The 20,910-nt window shown below is 36.4% G+C and overlaps 1 protein-coding gene across 2 annotated transcripts; it reads left to right on the top strand.

Moving 5' to 3' along the window:
• The first annotated feature begins 440 nt into the window (after positions 1-440).
• LOC134528812 (uncharacterized) lies at positions 441-20,510 on the top strand. 2 transcript variants are annotated; one of them, XM_063362474.1, is made up of 5 exons: positions 441-900; positions 7,017-7,227; positions 11,144-11,182; positions 15,329-15,530; positions 19,651-20,510. In XM_063362474.1, exons 1-5 carry the CDS (start codon positions 565-567, stop codon positions 19,772-19,774), a joined length of 912 nt encoding a protein of 303 aa, XP_063218544.1. In that variant the 5' UTR covers positions 441-564; the 3' UTR covers positions 19,775-20,510. The 2 variants fall into 2 exon arrangements, with proteins under 2 accessions (XP_063218544.1, XP_063218545.1); XM_063362475.1 differs by lacking the exon at positions 11,144-11,182.
• Positions 20,511-20,910: the final 400 nt, after the last annotated feature.

The raw sequence follows: 20,910 nt of genomic DNA, 5'->3' as shown, positions 1-20,910 counted from the left end.
AATTATTTCCTGAACTCAACTCCCGTTCAACTCGATGTTAAGACTGGGCTAAGCTACTACTAGCGCCATTAGTTCGCAAGCTGCCGCGAGCTTCATACCACAAAGCGGACGTGTCAAGCGGAAAGCAAAAGAAAGGAAGTTGCCGACCCAACTATAGCTATGGCCGTGGTTATGATGGAAGCCGAGAGTAAATTGCTAGCACGACGTAAGTGGGCGCCATTTTGGCCAGCCCTGTCTTTGTTGCAGCCAGTGACAGCGATTTGTATTCAAACTAAATGACTTGCAGTCACGCCCATGATTTGTGCTCGTATAAATATACACGTGGAAGAGAAGAAGCGTCCGGCGCGCCTATTGGGCCACATTCTAAGGTCACATTATCTCTTCCGGTGGGCCTATAAACGTGGGAGGATTAGTTGAAATAAACGGCACTACAAAATGTCTTCGCGCGGGGAAACGACGCCAGACCCGCCGCTCGGCACGGTGGAGGCGACATCTAGCAGCGCAGCGGAGAACCAGCAGTCCGCCAAGTGCCCGAGTCCTCCGCTAGGCAGCACTGCCGGCTCCATGCTGCGGCTGAACCAGCAGGAGGCGATGTGGGGCGAGCAGCTGCTCAAGGCAGCTGTGGCCGATATGGGCGGCGGCAGCGAACACGACGGCTCCGACTCCGAGCTCTCCGACTCGGAACACTTCCTCGCCAAGGGTGCCTTCCTGCTCACTCCGAGTCACGAGCTCAGCATCGAGAAGGCGAGCACCATCTGCGAGAAGATGAACTTCAAGGGCTTGTTCTCGCTCACCAAGACGGCGACCGGCATTCTCTTCAAGTTCTCCGAGCCCGAGGACTTCCAGGCTGTGTTCAAGAAGGGCTTCCACAAGGTCACCGGTGCCAGGTTCTACAAGAAGGTCAGTGCCGCTGCTGCACAGGCTGTCCGGAAACTGGGGAAGTGATTCCTCGTATAAATTGGGGTGGAAATATATTTACGCTATTTACACCCTAGAACAATTCCAAAGAATGATCATAATCCTTGTATATCAGGTTTAGAGAAAGGATATGTGCATAGTGTGCATTGAAACGTAAACTTTAATGAATGTAAATAATATTCCGTGATTGTTTTATGCTGTAGAGTCATTCTCCCTAATAGCCAACTTTGGACAATACTCCACCCCTTATCATGAAAAATGTTACCTTCTAATTTCTTGCAACATTTGTGGCTTACAATGTTGTTGATATTGATGTTATATATCCTCTTGGAGAGAATGACGCAGTAAATTCAAACATCCTTCTTATTGTAACTGCCAAGGACACATAGTTTTGGTTTTAAAACGAATGTAAAGGTTTAAATAGCAATGATACAATTTTTGGCACTCAGGAAATACCTAACTCTTGCAATAAAGGGTTAAAACAGTAGAATAGCATAACGTTTGATTAATGACAGGATCAAATTAGCATCGTAAATAAACTTTATTTTTTAGCGTGTTTATCTGACGAACATGAGGAGTCACACTATTTCAGTATCGTTATTTGTAAGTATGCCGAACTCTGGTAAATGCAGCCTGCTGCATGTCGGCTAGTTCCTCCCAAGAGAACCTGTAGATGCTCGCTCCACTTGTACAGAACACACTGGTGAGGCCAGCAACTGCTGTGGTTGGTTTCAGCAACCAGATATTGGTTACTTGCATTTACTTACCTCTGCTTGCACCAAGTATTGCCTACCTCCAGGCGTTGTATCAGTGCCGCTGAAACCTTTACACACGTCGTACTCACTGTGCTTTTCAGACATTTTCAACAGAAGGGGCTTTGTTTTATTCAATTTTGCGTTCCTGTTCTCTTAAACTGGATCAAATAAACACGACATCGGAGTGCACAAATGTATACAAGAGGTTGTTAATTCATATTATTTTGATAAAAGAGTCGGAGTATTGTCAAGAGTTCCATAATAAAGTTAAGAACTCCATAGTTTAACACAATATGTACGGAATTATAGTTCACTTTGCAATGTGTTTCCATTTTTTTTACAAATATGATTTCAAACCCTGATGTTCTATGGTGCATATTACCTTTAGGAATTGGGTTGGACGGTAGTTCACGCACATACAGTTATTCTACCTTCATTCCTATGAGTCACTACTTCCCCGGATACTTAGGGCGATTTCCGACCAAACTATTTAAGTGCTAGATCGGTCTTCCCGTGACTATGCTTGAAAACACAGTAGCAGAAACACTTTTGCATTACACATGACTTAGTCTCTTCTCTATGTTATCGTTATCATTTTACTCACCATATGATAGTATGTGCGAGGATGTGTTTTAAGTTGTTTTCTTGAAATTGCGACTGGATGCAGCGCTATTTGATATTTGATGGTGTTCTCGGTGCTGTGATCGCCGATGAACCACGCTAGTATGAAGGTCGTGGCTTCGAACCCCAGCATGACCCAGGTCAGCGGGCGGCGCGCGTCCGTGCAAGGCTGTGCGACTTGAACCCTGCTTCGGCAAGTTGTTTCAACAAAAAATACCCGTACAAATACCGTGGAAACAGCTAGCTCCCAAGTTCCCAGGCGCTCTATTTGTGGATTGGGACAGGAATATATTCTTGAAATGTGACTGTAAACTATACTTAATAGTGTTACAAAACTATACTGAAATAGCTTCATGCAATGTTACAAATCAATTAAATTTTATTTATAACTACTTTTTTTAAGTTTTCAGCGGGAAATCTTCAGGTGTCAAATGAGCTAACTCGATGTGTGCGCTGCTACTCATGGAATAACACGCTTGGAAAGTGAGGTGAAGTGCACACAGATCCTTTAAAAAAACTCACATTGTTTCGGACATCGTTCCACAAATCTAAAACATTAAAAATAAATGTTTATTTAAAATTTACAATAAATAATCCATTAAATAATATAAATGTTCATACTTCACTGCATATAACAATGAATGTAATGCGTTGCTTAAAAAGGTATTAATTTTTTTAGGTTAGTAACTTTTTTTGTTAAAGAATTAGGCTCCTTTCCCGTTTGAAAATAATATTGCAGTATTTTGGCAGTTTGTATGTAAGCTGCAAAGTTGACCAACGTAAAACTTCTTCAGTACATCTGATTTTGTAAAGACAGTGTACAAAAAAACTCTCCAATGGGAAATATAAAAAATGAAATACGCTAACATGTGTGTAAAGTTAGTGTAACTTTAATACAGAAGCTGTAAATAAAGCGTAGGTGAGTTCAAACCAATCCCTGGCAAGATAACCTCTCGTCTCTAATAGAAGCCTGCAGCCAGTGGAGCGTTTTAACGCCGCTGCGCTCAGGAAGTGTAGTGGGGCCTTGATGCGCGCGAAACTTTAAGCTACATGCTCCTGTTTTTATCTGTAACTTTGCATATATGTTCCTTAAGAAAAATTGATTGTTTTGGCATTCCCTCCCAATTTATGTCCAGTAGTATCCGAACATCATGTGTGTGTGTGTGTGTGTATGTGTGTGTGTATATATATATCAAATATTATATATAATATTTAAGTTATTGATGTTCTCAGTTTCTGAACTTAACAATGATACAGCATCAAATAAATTGAAATTATTTTAACTTCGGTGAATTGGTAAGGGTGCTTTAAGTCTTGTGGGATACTCTTCAAGCATTTCATGGTTTTCATTACAAGCAAATAAATAAATTAGGTGAAAGTACTCAGTTTGATATAGTTAAAGAGTGTTATTTCACAATAAACATGTAAATCTGGAAAGTTCAAATCAGTACAAATCCAAGCGTTTTATCACTTCTATACTATTTGTGACCAATGCAAACTACTCTGGAAGAATCTGTGGAAGCTTCAACACTGAAAGGGAATTGAACTATCAAACTTCAGTAAGTATCTCTGAGGTCCAAGGATCCATCTGCCTAATCTTAAAGCATATTGCGTGTTAGTTGAATGCTAGTTGCGCTTTTGATGTGGTGAAAGCATTTCATACACTGTTACTGCGTCGGTTTGTAAATGCCAGTCCTATAGCAGTATCGCTATTATCGAAGTTTCATAGTTATTTGTATTTGAATTCATAACTTGCCAGACAGGCTGGTTCTACCTAATATGGTTCAACTTCTACTGTGTACTACTTTTGCTGTATTTCCAGACCGCGTTCCTAAGTAGAGCTCTCCATAAGATCTGTTATTTCAAGGAGTGTTCTAGACATCCTCATATCACCCCCTGCCCGAAAGTGTGTGTGCTGTTTCAAGGCGTGAGACTGGTTGCAGTTCAGTAAGCATTTATATATTAGTATACTCAAGCTTTTCTCATTCGAGCATTTGATTCACAATTATGTGTGCTTATTTTTGTTTTATCTTTTGTGGCTAAAATGTTGTTATGAAAGTATTTTATTCACCCAATAATTATTATATAAATACATACGAATATCTCAGAAATTGAATAAAATTTTCACTTTTTTTTTTGTTTGGTAGACCAGATACTTTTATCGATTCAGTCCTGTTGTCTTATCTCAAGATGCAATAAGTTCAATACGTGTTTCGTGTAACGTCCTTTGTGACATACTATGTTTCGTTTGTAATATGTACCACCGCAAAGAATTCTTTAACCCAACTTTAACTGAATTTATTATTTTTATTTTATACCAGTTGAATAACATGTATTTAAGTATTTGTTTGTTTAAAACTCAATAGTATAATAAAAGTCAAACAACAAGTTATAATGAGGTTTAACGAAATTGAAACGAAGTATGAACGCATCTAAAATTCATATCATTGTTTTTTTCCCTGGTTTTATCAAGACAATTACCATGTAAACAACACTGATTCGTAAAAAGAAGTACCTATTTGTTGTTAGCATCTCAATAAGACAAAAATATGGCTTTACTGCAAACTTCTTACTTTTACCGTTTACGATAAACATATTACTCCGTTCATTTTTACTGTGTACTTTTATTTTCTAGCTGGCAAATAGCTAACATAATCGTATTTGCTGCTTGGTTTCGGATCGTTTTCGAAATTTATTCTGACACCAAATTCGTCGCTGTTGAAAATAATTTCATTAAAAATTTCGAGGGAAACACCTTTAGATGATATAAATTATTGTGACGTAGACGTGGTGTAAGGATTTTAAAGGCTTTAGCCACGTGTCAGAATTTGCCTGTATTATTAATGAAATGCTTTCTTCACGATACCTCATTGGCGTGTACCTCACATATAAGTGTCCCCGCTTTGTAGGAATAGCGCCTGCATGCTGTGTGTTGTGCGTGGTGCATACCCACCAGGCGTTGTAGCTTTTCCGTCTAAATTTGATACTAACATTTCTCGAAAACGTCGAAGTAAAGAGTAAATAACACCTGGCGATATTTTTTTCATTTTTTTTACCTAATCACTATCCAGATGCTTAGTGTTACATTTAAAAAAAAACTCCTATCTTGGTTGCAATAAACAGTTGAAGATTTCAAAGGTGTAGTAGACCAGCCAACGGAAGCAAGTTAGACAAAAATTCATATTTATATATAATTCATATATATGAGTGGGTGAATTTCAAAACTGCCCATATAAACTTGTGTAGTTGTCGGGGAAATGGAAAGAATCCATAACTTTTGCAATAAGTAATATTATATATGCATGTATTTGTAAGTGTAGGCTATCATTGAAGACCCATTTTTGCCAAAACTCAGACATATTATTCTGGTTTTACAGCACAATAAAGCACGGATAAGGAGATCATTGATAGATAAAATTAGATTAAAAAAATTGTTTGGACTTTTTTTAAATATACATTTGAGCATATATATGTATATATATATAAAACCCAAAGCTCTAGTACTTCCATTGTTAATCATGGTGATAATCTATATTTATATGACATAGATAGTTCTGAAAATCACACGTTCCTGTTTAGACATATAGATTGGAAGGAAAAGGGAAGTTTTTCAACGTATTTAAATATTGTGTAATTCATCAGTTTTGTTGCTACCTCGCGAAGTTGTGAAAACTTATTTTTATGTTTACTATGAAAGGCAAAATTGTAAATTAAACAATACCATGGGTAGTATTAGGTGAAGGAATGTCCACTAATTCTAAATCCACTTTATTTTATTTTATTTTTGGTTAAGGACATTTTTGAAATTCACATCTATAAGTGTGTGTGTTTCAACTTATTTTTGCGTTATGTACCTGCAGCCGACGTTTAACGGTGGAACTCAGGCTCATCCTGTAGTGTGATCATGATGCAGCTGGTCAAATAAGATAAGTCAATCATCAATAAGCTACAACTGCAGATAGCGCGCAGCAAATACCTGGCAAACAGAAATGCAAAAAAAAGTCAGCACGATGCAATTATGAAATTGTTCAGCATGATATATGAATGTCATGAAACTACAACAGCCCAAGGTTGGTGTCAAAGCAGAGCCTAGCACCAAGGCTGCCAACCACAGTCGCGGTACGAGGCGAGTGAAAGTATTATTCCAGTCATTATCCAGCACTTCTCGGGTTCCGAGCTAGCCCGAGTATCAAGAAAATGAAATTACTAGATAAAATTAAACGAATTGAAGTACATTTCGTGACTTTTTTTTTCAAGTAACATTAAAGTATTATTTTTTTTAACCCGACTGTGACGTATTTCTCTCCCTGACTCTAGTTTAAACATCTGAATAAATTCTCTGTATTGTGAAATTGTAACCCTGCCCGAATGGGGTCGGTATCTGACTAGATAGAGGGACTAGGGATCAGTGGCGTAGCCAGGATTTGTGTATGGGGGGGGGGGTGTTAAGAAGCAAGGCCCTCCCCCCCCCCCCGTATTAAAGCGGGGGGTCCTGGGGTCCTCCTCCGGGATAATTTGGATTTTAAGGTGTAAAATAGTGCTATTTTTAGCAGTTTTCTGTTCTTAAATTTAAATATTGTAATGGTAAATTTTTTTATTAATTTTAATATGGATATTGTTTGAGTGATGAATAATAAATGAATTAAATATTTGGTGCTGGAAGCCCTGGCTACGCCCCTGCTAGGGACAGAGAGCGGATCGAACGCCGAGTGTACATTGTAGGTGCCTATTCCTTGCCGGCCACAGAAGACCTTCTCGGTGTTTGTGCTGGAAGTGCCGGAGGACATCCCGGAGGAGGACATCAGACACTCGCTGTACAAGTTCCACTCCGTGGTGGAGGTGACGCGGCTGGCCAGGGACCCGGCGCCGGCGGCCGGCGGCGCTGGGAGCTCCTCGCAGGGCCAGCAGCCGTCGGGGGGCAGTCCTGCTCTGGGTGAGTCCCCCCCCGCCTCGTGGTAGAACCTCACACGTTCACAGGGCCGGCGCGTCCATACAGGCGAACTAGGCAACCGCCCAGGGCGCCAAGTAGCTGGGGGCGGCGCAGCACGACACGTAACAGCTCATATCATATGTTTAACGATTATTGAAACTAGATGAAAATGGATTTTTGTAACACTTTGGAATGTTTATATTGACATAAGTAATTATTTAAAGTCCACGGTGACCTGTTTATGATTTGTAATAGGTAAAAAAGTAAAAAAAAAAAACACAAGCCTGCTTACATTTGATTGTTGACAAAATCTTAGGCTTACGTGATGTATTTTGAGGCAAGGAAAAAATTTTTTGTGGTGTCCGGCGGGGTGGGGGGGGGGTGGTGGGGGGGGGCATTAAGGTTTTTCGCCTAGGGCGCCAATTTACCTTGCACCGGCCCTGCACGTTCAAACAATATCAAAAACATTCCAAGGGTAACACAAAAATACTATTTTTTTTGTTTGACGTGACAACGTCTAATAAATCGATGACCGCCGGATGCACGCAACGATAAAGTATCCCGTTACGCACATTGCCCCGTTACGCGGTGTCCCGTTACGCTCGTCGTACGCTTGCGCCGCATCTATCTCTCTTCCAATCGATTGGAACAACCATCGATTTGACTTTCTCGAGGCGCATTAAACTTGAAACGCTCCCGTTCCGTTTCCTACTTTTTCCTACCATCGTCCTGTCCTTAAACAGAATAACACAGATTGGAAGAAGTTGAATAGCAAACATGTATAAAAGTTATAGTTAAAATATTCTCTTCGTTAAAGTAATAAAACATATTTGAATTAATGAGTGCAAATAAAAGTAAATTTATCAATTAAATTGTAGATTTCATTTCACTCCTTCTTTGTATCCATACGAAATAGTGATAATTCAATAAAAATGATTCAATTTTATTCATGAAAGTATGCAATCATTTCATCAATGTTTTGTTATGACGTTGTCACGTTAAACTATCGTCCGTAAACCGACTTTAAAGACAACCAATTTTTTGTTTTTACATTTTAAAGAAATTTTTAATTTATTAATGCCCAGCGGTTGCTCAAACAACGTGTGTATGCGTAGTTTTTCGTTCACTGTAGCGTTTTCATAACAAGGAGTACAATGACTCAATTTTTGCACATTTTCAAAACCAATAAGTAGTTCACAGTAATATATTGTTATCTTTTATTTTTAACTTAATTTTAAGGTGACGTATTCCAAAAAAACTCTTTGATTGATATTAATTTTATGCTTAAGACTTAAGTTCAAGAATTGTAAATATAAATATTTGCTGTAATTTTTAAAAAGTGGCATAGACCTATGTTGATTTGAGGAGAAATGTTATAACCGCACTAAAGGAAAACTACGAGTATTGAGTTAAACATTTGGTATTGTATGTGTTTTGTATGGTTCTAATCATTCTAACTTATACAGCATGTAATAAACCGAAGTAAAATAAACGGAGTGAAACACTGGCAAACGTGTTTGACAATGAATTAAAGTGTACCAAACTTTCTCAATCTCTACAAGCCCGCCGATAAAAAATTGCATTTCAGTGAGTTGTACCAATTTATGAAATCTTATATTTTCATTATGGTGCATTGTTTTTTTCCGTTTATTTATTTTATTTTTCATTTTTTCTGTCAAATAAATTAGAATCGTTTGCGATTGAAATTATTTGTGCGAGATTACGTGTTGAATATACATAAAATTACAGGTTAGAATTGGTAACATCTACCAAATCACATTTAAACACGTTGATTGTATGTTCTACAATATTTTTATTACAGTCAACGATTTTCTAAAAACATTATCTTTGCTGCCAATATTAATTAAAGGATGGAAAAAAAAATACCGCGATTTATTTACGTATTTTGGGTTAAGTAAATTATAAATTCCAAAAATCCCAAATCCATTCATTTGTATTTTCCCATCTTGTAATAACATTGCATATATCAAGAGGTGTTTCCGTAATAAAATAACTTGTTTATGAAGCAATTTCAAGCAAACTTTTCATAATTTTGTCTCCATTATTAATATTTCCAAAGATAGGAAAATTGCAATTTTGTTTGTAATACAACTTTTCTATTGCGTTTTAAATGTAAAAGAACACATTAATAAATAAACACTTCTTTACGATCTAAACATTAAAGTGTGAAAAACTAGTGTGAACCAGTGAAATATGACAGTTAAAGTGTTCTAACTGCCGCATTAAGAATCCGTTTGGAACGGTTTTCAACAGTTTTCCAGTGAAATCCCACAGTCTCGCTGTATTTTTAACTCTTTCATACTTGAGTGTAAATGGTGTGTTAACTTAAACCATATATTTACTGTAATTTATTTTAAAGGCAACTTACAATTTTTTTCTTTGATTTCATCGAAACGTTCTTTACTCTTGCACTTGTATCATAACACATTTAAAATATCTCATCTACTCTTCCTGTTTCTATGTAGGTTCAGTTTTGGAGCTAACAAAAAAAGTTTTGCAACGCCGCTGTTCATTTCGCTGTTTATGGCGTAATGCTTGTGAGCACCAAGCATTTCTCACAAAAAAATAACTTTTTTTTTCAGAAGTTGATTATTGATTTCTATTTGATTATTTTTTGCACTTAAAAGTAAAAAAAAATCTTCAAGAACAGTTATATTGGACGTGCATCAAGGTTTTATCGGGCTTCTTCCTTTGTTTGAAATGTAAATGTGAAGCTATGTATGTAAGAATTAAAATTTGGTGAACATTTATAGGTTAATAATTTTTAATTTTTCAAAGAAAATTTCATAAGACAGGGTTGTTGTGTCCCTGTATCTGTGTGTATATCTGTGCAAATCTGTAAGTGACTGTGCATCTCTGGTGTCTCTTATAGAACTAGGCAGCCTTTTGAATCTATCTCAAGAAACTTTTCAGTTTTTGATATATTTGGTGAAACGTTGCATACAGTAACTATTAAATATTTCCAAAGTTTTACACTTATACATCACATAGAAAAAATATGTATAAGGAGCTATTATTTTTTTATGTTTTTTTATTATTATAGAAGTTCGATAGAAATGTTTCTTATTTTATATCAGTTTAGAACCACTTGCTACAAAGGCGGCACAATTTCAGCAAAAGTTTTACATATCTGTTGTTTATGGTTGCACGTTTAAACGAATACTCATTTACAGGGCCGCAACTAGGGGGGGGGGGGGGGGGGGCAAGCGGGGCATACGCCCCGGGCGCAAAGCTGTGGGGGCGCCGAAATCGCTTGCATTGTAATTCCTACTAGTGGGTTCATGCATGGAAGTTACAGTAGCACAGAAACTGTTACATGTAGGTACCGAAAATGCTTAAATAGCACCATTTTTCCGTGGGAGGGCCCCCAGACCCCCGCTTTATTGGTGTGGTATGTGCAAAAAAAGAGGGGGGGCGCATGAATCCATTCATGCCCCGGGTGCCAGAGACTCTAGTTGCTGCCCTGCTCATTTACAGTTGATCAAATCAATATTTCAATTTTGAGCATACACTAACGGCTGGAGCAGCCTCGCTAAAACATGGGCAAGAAATGCGTAAACTACTTGATCAGTAATTATCCACATACCTTCATGTTGCAAAGATATACACGCTGTAAATAAATATGTATACTTTGAGCAAAAACTCGTAATTGCATGATAAATAACACATGTTTTTACAATAAAAAGACACATTTTAAAACTACAATTTTTATTTTTAAAATATTTTTATTACTTTAAAAAATGAAACTTTAAGTTGAATTTATGACGCAGTCATCGCTACAGTATATTCAGAATTTTTTTTATGTCGAGACCTGTACTTTTTTATTCATACGTGAGTCATTCATTCATTAGCTTTCGGAAATCATAAGATTAAGTGTTGATTTAAAATATTGTTACAGAACTTGGAGTATTACTTGAACTGAAGTTACAATTAAAAGGTAAGAATGTTTAAGTGATCTTTATTGCGTGTAAATATAGTAGTAAACTCACATATTTTTAGGAATTACACATGCTCCATACGAGACATAATTTTTTCCTGATGAGAGTGCCCATTGTAAAATGTATGTTATTGTAAATTACGCATGCTCTAAAAATATTTTTATCAACATAGTATAAAAATGAAAGCTTAATTAGGTAAAAAAAATTATGATTAGGCTACTGGCAGTCGTAGACACAGCCAAAATTTCGTACATGCGAAATTTTTGCAATGTCTTTATTCTTTGCTTTATTATTACATCGTGTGCTAAAACTAGGTATTGCCTCTTTACAGCTAATTTTTTTCTACGCTTTAATGCTCTTTTTTCATAAATATTTTAAGATATCTCAAGGGGTTGGTCATAGCTGCAAAAACATACGTATTACGAACGACACACTTAAACGCATACCGAAAAATAATTATAATTTTACAAACGCATACGTTTAAATCTAATGTTCATTATTAGAATTAAGTGTGGATTGGTATGAAGCAAAGACTAGATAAGAGATAGAGATAGAGGTTGGTCACGGGTTTAAATGAGTAACAATTTTTATATTAAAATACTTTATTATAAATATAATAAAACATAATTTTATTAATCATCTTAGAGCCTCAACGTTGATAATTGGGTGGTATACAAATATATTATCAGAAATGATCAAATTAAATAAAATATGGATAAAGTAAATTATGAAAAATATCTGTAGTATAAGTGAACGTTTTCAAAGTTAATAAATGATATTTTAGTTTTGCTCATATAGCTTTATGAGAGATTTTTTTTTTTTTTTTTTTTAAAGGTTTTGTTTAGATCACATGATTTAATAGCTTCATTTTACGAAACATTATAAGGGTCTGTAAAAATGAAGCTAAATAAGACATACTATATGATTGAAATAAAATGGCGTGCCATTCTAATTTTATAATTTATCATTAATTTATGACATTAAGTAAAATAAAATAAATGTTTTCTTATAGATGGCAAATTATTGAAACAGCTACCTTAAGCCAATAAATTTGCCCAACTAAAGATCTTATGTAAAGCAGAGTAAAATATGAACGAAGGTTAGTTCAATGTATGTTATGTCTCTAGTAATTTATGGTTTAACCAACATACCATAGTATAGGACTCAACAAGGCAATTAATTTACTACAATTAATTTTTAAGAAGTCAGTTCCACAATTTTCAATGCTGATATCTGGAAGGCCAACTTACGCAAAGTCAGTAGTTAGCTCATTTAATTGACAGAGGTAACCAATTAAAATAATAGAGAGAAGATTTACACTTGTTTCAAAAGGTTTAGTGTGTTTTACACCTGAAACATGCCTGGGATTGTGTTCAAAACAAACACAATTAGGAAATGAAATATATTTTTGACTACAAATAAGGTATATAAAAATTGTATCATTTTTACGTTTTGCGAACGGTATCTATAACAACACATCACACACAATATCCGCTCAAAGTATACTAAAAGCCCATCTCGAGCTGACATATGAACGGTATTTAAATAATCACCAATAAAAGTGAATCCTCACATGAAAATAAACTGATCAAACACCCTCGCGGAAAAAAATAATTTGAATGTAGGATTTGTTTATACTTTTAGGAAATTAACAAGTAGAAAAGATAAGCGTATGAAAAATTTTCAAGCAATGATAAAACTAAAGAAGTGTATTAACTAATAGCTCTACAGCAGGCAATTCAAAATATACAGGACCTATTTCAATAAAATTTATCACCTGCACTAGTTGTTAATTAATACGATTTAATTGTTTATAAAATAACAATTCGTATATTTCATAATACTTAGAAATATTTTACATGTATGTATAATTATTCCAAAAATTGCATTAAAGTTAGAAAAATTAGAACATATTATTGGTTTTACGAAAATCTCAGCGAAGGAAATGAATATTTTAAAAACTAATTTCTTTATAACATGAAGATTATAACACTTATCATGGCATAAATTTCTAATATGAAATCAAGTACTAAAATATTTTAAAGTATATTTAATTTCAATCTTGTTAACAGAAACTTCGGGTGGTTACGAAGCTAATAAAACCCTGTATTATTTTTACTGAGTTTCTGTAAAAATTAATGTTCTATGAATTAGAGTTGTATTTTCAGTCTGGTGCCAGTGTTTGTTTTAGAATTAATTAATTAATAAACATTTGCTCACGGAGTCTTGTGACATAACATGGGGAACCTACTAACCAAAAGAGTAAAACAAAAATTATAAGTGTAATGCACAGACAAAATTGTAGAAAATGCATTTGCATATTTGCAAACCATGCATATTCTTCTTGTATGTTTGTTAAATTAATTGTATTTTTCTGATAATTCTGGCCGATCCTTATGTATATTTTAATCAGATCTGCACATTGTGCGTTGCGGACTTCAGACCTATAAGGAAGTTCACATGCTACCTTTAAAACTGGATTCATTTTGTCTGCAAAGCTACACAAACACATAGATGGATGAATTGGTTAGAAATACTTTGCAAACGGTTCTGACGTACATATGGTTTGCTAAACGCGTTGCCATGCATATTTGGGAGTTTTGAATAGTTTATTCCGAAAAGAAAAGTATACAGTTGACTGTCAACATTCCGTTGGTATCTAATATACTATTGTAACTATCAATGCGGCTGTTAATTTTATTACGTGTACGTTTTATACGTATTATATACTATTGTATTATTGTTTTTTGTTGTGTCACATGTACAAACCTTGTAAGTTACACCGGTGTTTATCCGTGTGCAGCGAAAAAAAAAAAAAAAATAAAGAAACTTGATACTAATCATCGTGTTAGTAAAATGGTGTAACTGAAATGTACGCAGGTTAAGTCACGAAGCTAATTACTTAAGTATTTTCAGCGAAATAAACGCAATTGATAAGCGGTGATGGTTCAGCCACGTAACCAAGGGGAGGGGGGGGGGGGTCAATTGGGTCCGAACCTCTCCCTTCCAAAAATAATACAAGCTAAGACAGAATAAGAAAATCATAGCAAATTAGCTACTTGTAGATTATTTTATAAGGATCATTATAATGCTTAGTGGGATACAATGATGTATTTCGTCCCCGTTATAGGCTGACACGCCTCATACACAGAAGCGGCGGGACTTTTTTTTTCCAAGTGGTCTTAATTTAATCCCGGTTTGCACATCTGTCTTTCATACAAAATTGACATGCATGTTTCATGTATTTAATAACATACGTATCTGTGTACTGATGGCTGGTTTTAAAGAAAAATATCAACTAATTGACTTAAGAACAAAGTGTTAAAAACAAATTAAAACCAAAATATGAAATGTTCAGTTTCCTCAAGCAAAGTCATTACTTCAATTTCTACTTGTAGAAGTTGGAGTTTTAAAAGTTTGCTATTCCCTGGGATTTTATTTTAGTGTGACAGTAAATTTTCTTTATAATTCAGTTATAGAGAAAAATTATAAAAAAAATTATATAATGGTTGTACTGCAACCCCTCCTTCTCAAATTCTTGGCTGCGGCCTCGGTTGGTTCCCGTTATTTACCTAGATACGCTTATAGGAAAGTTAAGAGTAAAACTAAGTTTACGTTAAATTCAAAGGATGAATTTCAATTAAAAGTAACATTAATAACTTTTCAATATGAAAGGTTTGGTTTGTTTGAACGAGTGTGAGGTAGTTTAGCCAGCGTTGGCATTTTAAAAAATGAATACCTGTGTATTCTGTTGGCTGTAATACGGAGATGAACACTTAAGTTTAACATTCGCGTCGACGTAAATGGAGGAGTTTGAAATTGATGACTTAATACATAAGTGTAACAGAATCATGCCCATATAGTTGGTGGTGAAACGTTTAAATTTTATAATTTAAAAATGTTAAATAAATTATTATTTGTAGATATATTTTTGTTTATTATTCGTATATTTTTGTCTTTTAAAATAAGTAATTTCAAAACATTCTAGTTTTATTACTTTGTAAATAATACAAAAGTGCCCACTTTAAAATAATTATCATGTTGAAGTGACTTAAGAGCTAAGCTCCAGAATGGGCTAATGAAGACAAGCTGTATGACAGGATGACAGAACAATAGGACTGACGCGTTGCGGCCGTGTGTGACAGGCCCTCCAGCCAAGCTGACCAGCACTCCGCAGCTGTCGGACACGCCGTCCATAGTGCGAGTCACTCTTGCCAACCTCGAGGAGTCCAATATCTTACTGCAGAACGGCCTTGACTTCTACGGCGCCACCTTCTTCCCCACAGAGTCGGCGGCTTCCACCACGGTGGTGCGCAGTGCCGGGCGCAAGTCCGTCACCGGCAACAGGTGAGTGTTCTGTGGTTCCACTCTGCACTCATACAGCCACTATCGACCACACGTGAGTGTTCTGCGCTCAGATCTCTGCGTGTACTTCTACTGACATGCCGCAGTGGTGTTCTGCACTCATACAGCCACTATCGACCACACGTGAGTGTTCTGCGCTCAGATCTCTGCGTGTACTTCTACTGACATGCCGCAGTGGTGTTCTGCACTCATACAGCCACTATCGACCACACGTGAGTGTTCTGCGCTCAGATCTCTGCGTGTACTTCTACTGACATGCCGCAGTGGTGTTCTGCACTCATACAGCCACTATCGACCACACGTGAGTGTTCTGCGCTCAGATCTCTGCGTGTACTTCTACTGACATGCCGCAGTGGTGTTCTGCACTCATACAGCCACTATCGACCACACGTGAGTGTTCTGCGCTCAGATCTCTGCGTGTACTTCTACTGACATGCCGCAGTGGTGTTCTTCATTCACATCGACCACTATGAACTACATGTTTGCACGGTTCTGTGCATGGTTCCACTGGCATATTACAGTGGTGTTCTACACTCGTATGGACCACTATCGACTTCATGTTCGCACGGCTCTGTGCGTGGTTACACTGGCATAGCGCAGTGGTGTTCTAAACTGATACCGACCACTAAAGACAACATGTTCGCACAGCTTTGTGCATGGTTGCACTGGCATATTATAGTGGATTTCTGCTCTTATATCGACCAATATTGACTACATATTCGCACGGCTCTGCGCAAGGTTGCACTGGTATATTGCACTGGTGTTCTGCACTCAATACCACCACTATTTACTACTTGTAAAAGTACTGCGCATGTTTGAGTGTGCAGTTCACTGACATTATGCAGATGTATTCTGCAATCATACTGACAACTACGGACTTCACGATATTGTGCTTTGCGCAGGTCTGAATATTGCTACTGACATTCTGCAGAGGTGTTCTGTATCCATATTGACCACTATTGACTAAACGAGATTGTCTGTTCGCATGGTTATGTGTGTGGTATACTGACGTTTCGCAGAGGTGCTCTGCACCCTTAGTCAGCACTCTGGATTATATATGAGTGTACTGCGCACGTTTCTGTGCGTATAATAAACACTGACACGTCGTAGACGTGTTCAGCTCTAACATTGATCAATATTGACTACACATCAACATAATGAACACGGCTCCGTGTTGCAGTTATGGCTGACATGTCACAGAGGTATTTTGCGGTCATATCAACCAATATCGACTACACGAGATTGCACTGCGCACGGCTATGTGTGCGTAGTTACACTGACATGTAGCGGACGTGTTCTGCGGTCTCATCAACTACCGTCGACTACACGAGATTTCACTGCGCACGGCTCTGTGTGCGTAGTTACACTGACATGTAGCGGACGTGTTTTGCGGTCTCATCAACTACCGTCGACTACACGAGATTTCAGTGCGCACGGCTCTGTGTGCGTAGTTACACTGACATGTAGCGGACGTGTTTTGCGGTCTCATCAACTACCGTCGACTACACGAGATTTCACTGCGCACGGCTCTGTGTGCGTAGTTACACTGACATGTAGCGGACGTGTTTTGCGGTCTCATCAACTACCGTCGACTACACGAGATTTCAATGCGCACGGCTCTGTGTGCGTAGTTACACTGACATGTAACAGAGGTGTTCTGACTCTTACAGTGGAAACTGAGACCATTTTTTGCGCGTCATGTGACGCTATCCGTTAAGAGGCTCATAACTACTAGGGGAAAAAACTCGGACAGGAGGTTTAAACACAAATTTTCATGTTTATAATGTTAATTTAGCTGCCTAACGATTAATTACTTAGTAACAGAGACTTAAACTGAGCGATGAACATTTAATGCTATTTTGTAACAAAATAAATCTTGTTTTATAAAAATGTCTGTTATGCCACAATACAAAATATGTGGCTACCAAAATTAAATTAATAAATTTTACTGGCTTGTTTGCGTGATAAATTGCTTACGCATTACTTCTCACAATTAATATGGCTATGCTAGTAATATATTATGAAAGCTACTATCTAGCGGATGGGACGAAAAATACTTCAAAAAAACTAGGTCTGAGTCTCGGCATTTAGAGTTCCTCCCCCGTGCATCACCCTTCGAGGTAGAAACTCCCAGTTTCAGGCAGTCGCTAGTTAAGGTTTTCTGTTCGGTACACTTCTGTTGTTGGTAGAAGCGCACTGCTTCTGCTGTGAATTCTTCGCCTGCCCGTACATGTCGAACACATCGGCCATCTCCGCGAACGTAAAGTCTGCCGTGCTGTTGCTGTTGGTCAGATCTGTAGTCGCAGCGCCGTGCTTCATAAACCGTCAACACTGCGCTGCTCGCCCAGAGCCAAGCACGTGAACATAGCACAAGCACAAGCACAAGCACAAGCACAAGAGAGCATCCACGGCGTGTTTGACCGCCACTCCTCTCAGCCAATGGCGTGGTGCCCTGATGCGAGCTGCTGTTCGCGCCTGTACCTTTGTAGGGCTGCGTTCCCGAACTTACATATCTTAACAAAAATTGCTCATTTTGGAATTCCCTACTACCTATTAAATTTGGCAAACAGCCTGTGTAACACACTTAAAATCACATAACACTATTAGTTATTTTCAAACATACGTACTCTTCAGCTGTGCTATGAAAGTGCTACTGTTAATGCTTAGTCACATGCTTCTTATACTTCTTAGATGTTTGCATCCATCCAAACATTACAGCCATTCAACTTATGTGGTAAAAAAATGCAGAAATATATTATTGATCGATGTTATTAAATTCTTACACGCAATTTTTATTTTCCTATACTTAAAAACGCTAAAATATTTCTGATAGATGTGTGTTTACGTAGAACCGTTTACAAAAAATTATTACATTTTAAAGTATTAAACTATTAAATACATAAATAAACTGATCATAAACATATTTATTTTGGTAAAACTTTATATCACTTGTCAATTTGAAAATATTTTGCCGGTATGAATGTATATTTATATATTTATGTTTATTCATAAATTAATGCTGAGCAGTAACATAACTGCTGAAAAGGATTTTTTCAGGACTAGTTCCAAGCTGATTTGAAAGATTTTGAATGTAATTTGTTCTCTCTGAAATAGTTCAGCGCGCTGAGAGAATTACTTCCCTTTTAGCGCTCTTGCATCGACTTCTGGCTTGATTTGATGCCATTTACTTCACAATTACTTCATATTTTATATACACGGTATATTTTTCATTGTGAATAAAACACCTATAAGCGTATGTTAACAGTAGTCAAAACTTATTACAGTATATACCTATTGTATACAGTGAACTTAGTATTTATTAACTTCTTCTTTCATGATGTTTGTGTGCAATTAAAACAAAAAATGCATAAGACACACACGACATCAATTATAATTTAGAGAGCAAAATAATTTTGGTAAAATACTTACTGGAATCACATATTATATATATATGTTATGATATTAAATATCAAAAAATAATAAATGAAGTGATTTTCTCTTAAATGTGTTTCTTCTTACAATAATTATGTATGTATGTTTGGGATATATTTATCTTTTTTCATGGATTACAAGCTTCTTGCCAGTATTTACATTCGATTTAACAATTGCCTGCCATTTTCGGACTGTTGATAATTGACATTTCTGAACCGATTCTGTGATAACATTTTTCTAGATTCTGTATGTTGTAGATTGTATCCAATTAATAAATTATTTCTAAAACAGAAATTATGTTTGCAATATTTAATATATAATTTACAAGAAATAAAAAAAATTATATATATCAAATGTATACCTTAGCTATTAAGAAGTCTTAAAATGTGAATGTTATTTTTAAAAATTGGGGGAATATTAACTTCAACGTAAGTTCATTTAGAAAGCCCAGAAATATTTCAAATTTTATTTTTAAAACTTGTTGATTTTATTGACATTATGAAGACGGCGAGCTTCTCACAAACTCTGATTATAAATTAATGAAACTGATTAAAATAACATTGTTTGTTTTATACCGTAAATATCACATGATAAAACTTACAATGTTACTTTTAATTTCACTGAGCATCCATCTCCAGTTAAGTAGTAAGTATAAAATGCTTGTTTTCAGAATTCTGGATGTGGTAACTTCTTCCGGACAGAGAGTGCGAGATTTGCTGCCGGTGTTCGACGCAGCAAGTTTCTCCAAGATCCCGCCTCCTACCACTAAAACAATCAAACCACGCAATAACTGACACTTCGTTCATATTTTCAAATATCCGAGTGCCTTTTCACAACTTCTGAACGAATTATTGTCACTTTCTCACTGGCTTACTTACTACAAGCGATTAATGAATGATTTAAACTTCATTTTGTGGTTGTAGACATGTAAAAACACGCAGGGTTATGTCTTTATATTGAATAATGTTATAACAAAGAGGCTTCAATGTATTAGTTAAACTACCCTTATCATGTTGTAAACCGACTCACTACAGACCATTAAAAATATTATTGCTTCAGTATATATTTAAATGTATGCCATTAGTATTTATTTACATCGTTTTATTATTGTAACGTAAATTATATCAAATGTTTATATGCAATGCACTGTCATATTTTTAAACATCGATCAGAAATACAACTGAACTTTTGAGTGTGGTCATAATTCTCAGAGCTGTTTGTGGCATACTTTTGAAAGAAAACATCTGGGTGTTGGACGGTTACTAATTTATTATCTCATGGTGTCACTCATAAAAATCACTGTATTTTAGCTTTGCTTCTCTGTTGTAATACTTTTGAATACAGTTGTATGTACAGGCTGCAATATTTGTGAATTATTTTTTTATAATATTTGATTGTTTCGCTGGCACGTGGTAGGGCCTACTACACTCTTGTATTGGCAACTTGTGTCCTTGTTTACGCAGAAGGTGCAGATCAGGGTTTGTTTTACTATGTATTACGTTCATATACAAATAAATAATTTATAAACAACATTTTTTTTTATGTTCCGATAGTTTTCTTCGAATTTATATTGCTTTACAGGTACTGAAACAATATTCTTTAACCTATTTCCTATATTTTTAAAACATATTTTGTAAATATCTGAAATGATGATCTCAGCATTCCTATAGCTTAAATACAAATCGTAGGTTTTACCCAACGTAAAATCAGCAGTTCGATAAAGTGTGCACGAGCATGGCTGAAGCAGAGGAGAATGAGAGCACCCTGAGAAAACCACCGACCAAGGCAACGCCCCGCAGTGTCTCTGAGGGAGGCGAGTGGCCCACAAAAAAACACGTTTGTTTGAAAAGTCAGTTCTGGACCTTTGTACAAGGTTTCCAGTAAGTTGACTGGTAATTTTCGGGAACTAGTATGTCACTTGCAGCTGAGT

This window comes from Bacillus rossius, chromosome 2 (assembly GCF_032445375.1).
Source record: "Bacillus rossius redtenbacheri isolate Brsri chromosome 2, Brsri_v3, whole genome shotgun sequence".
Classification (NCBI taxonomy): domain Eukaryota; kingdom Metazoa; phylum Arthropoda; class Insecta; order Phasmatodea; family Bacillidae; genus Bacillus; species Bacillus rossius.
Note: the sequence above shows the minus strand (reverse complement) of the source record. Positions and strands in the feature narration are given on the sequence as shown.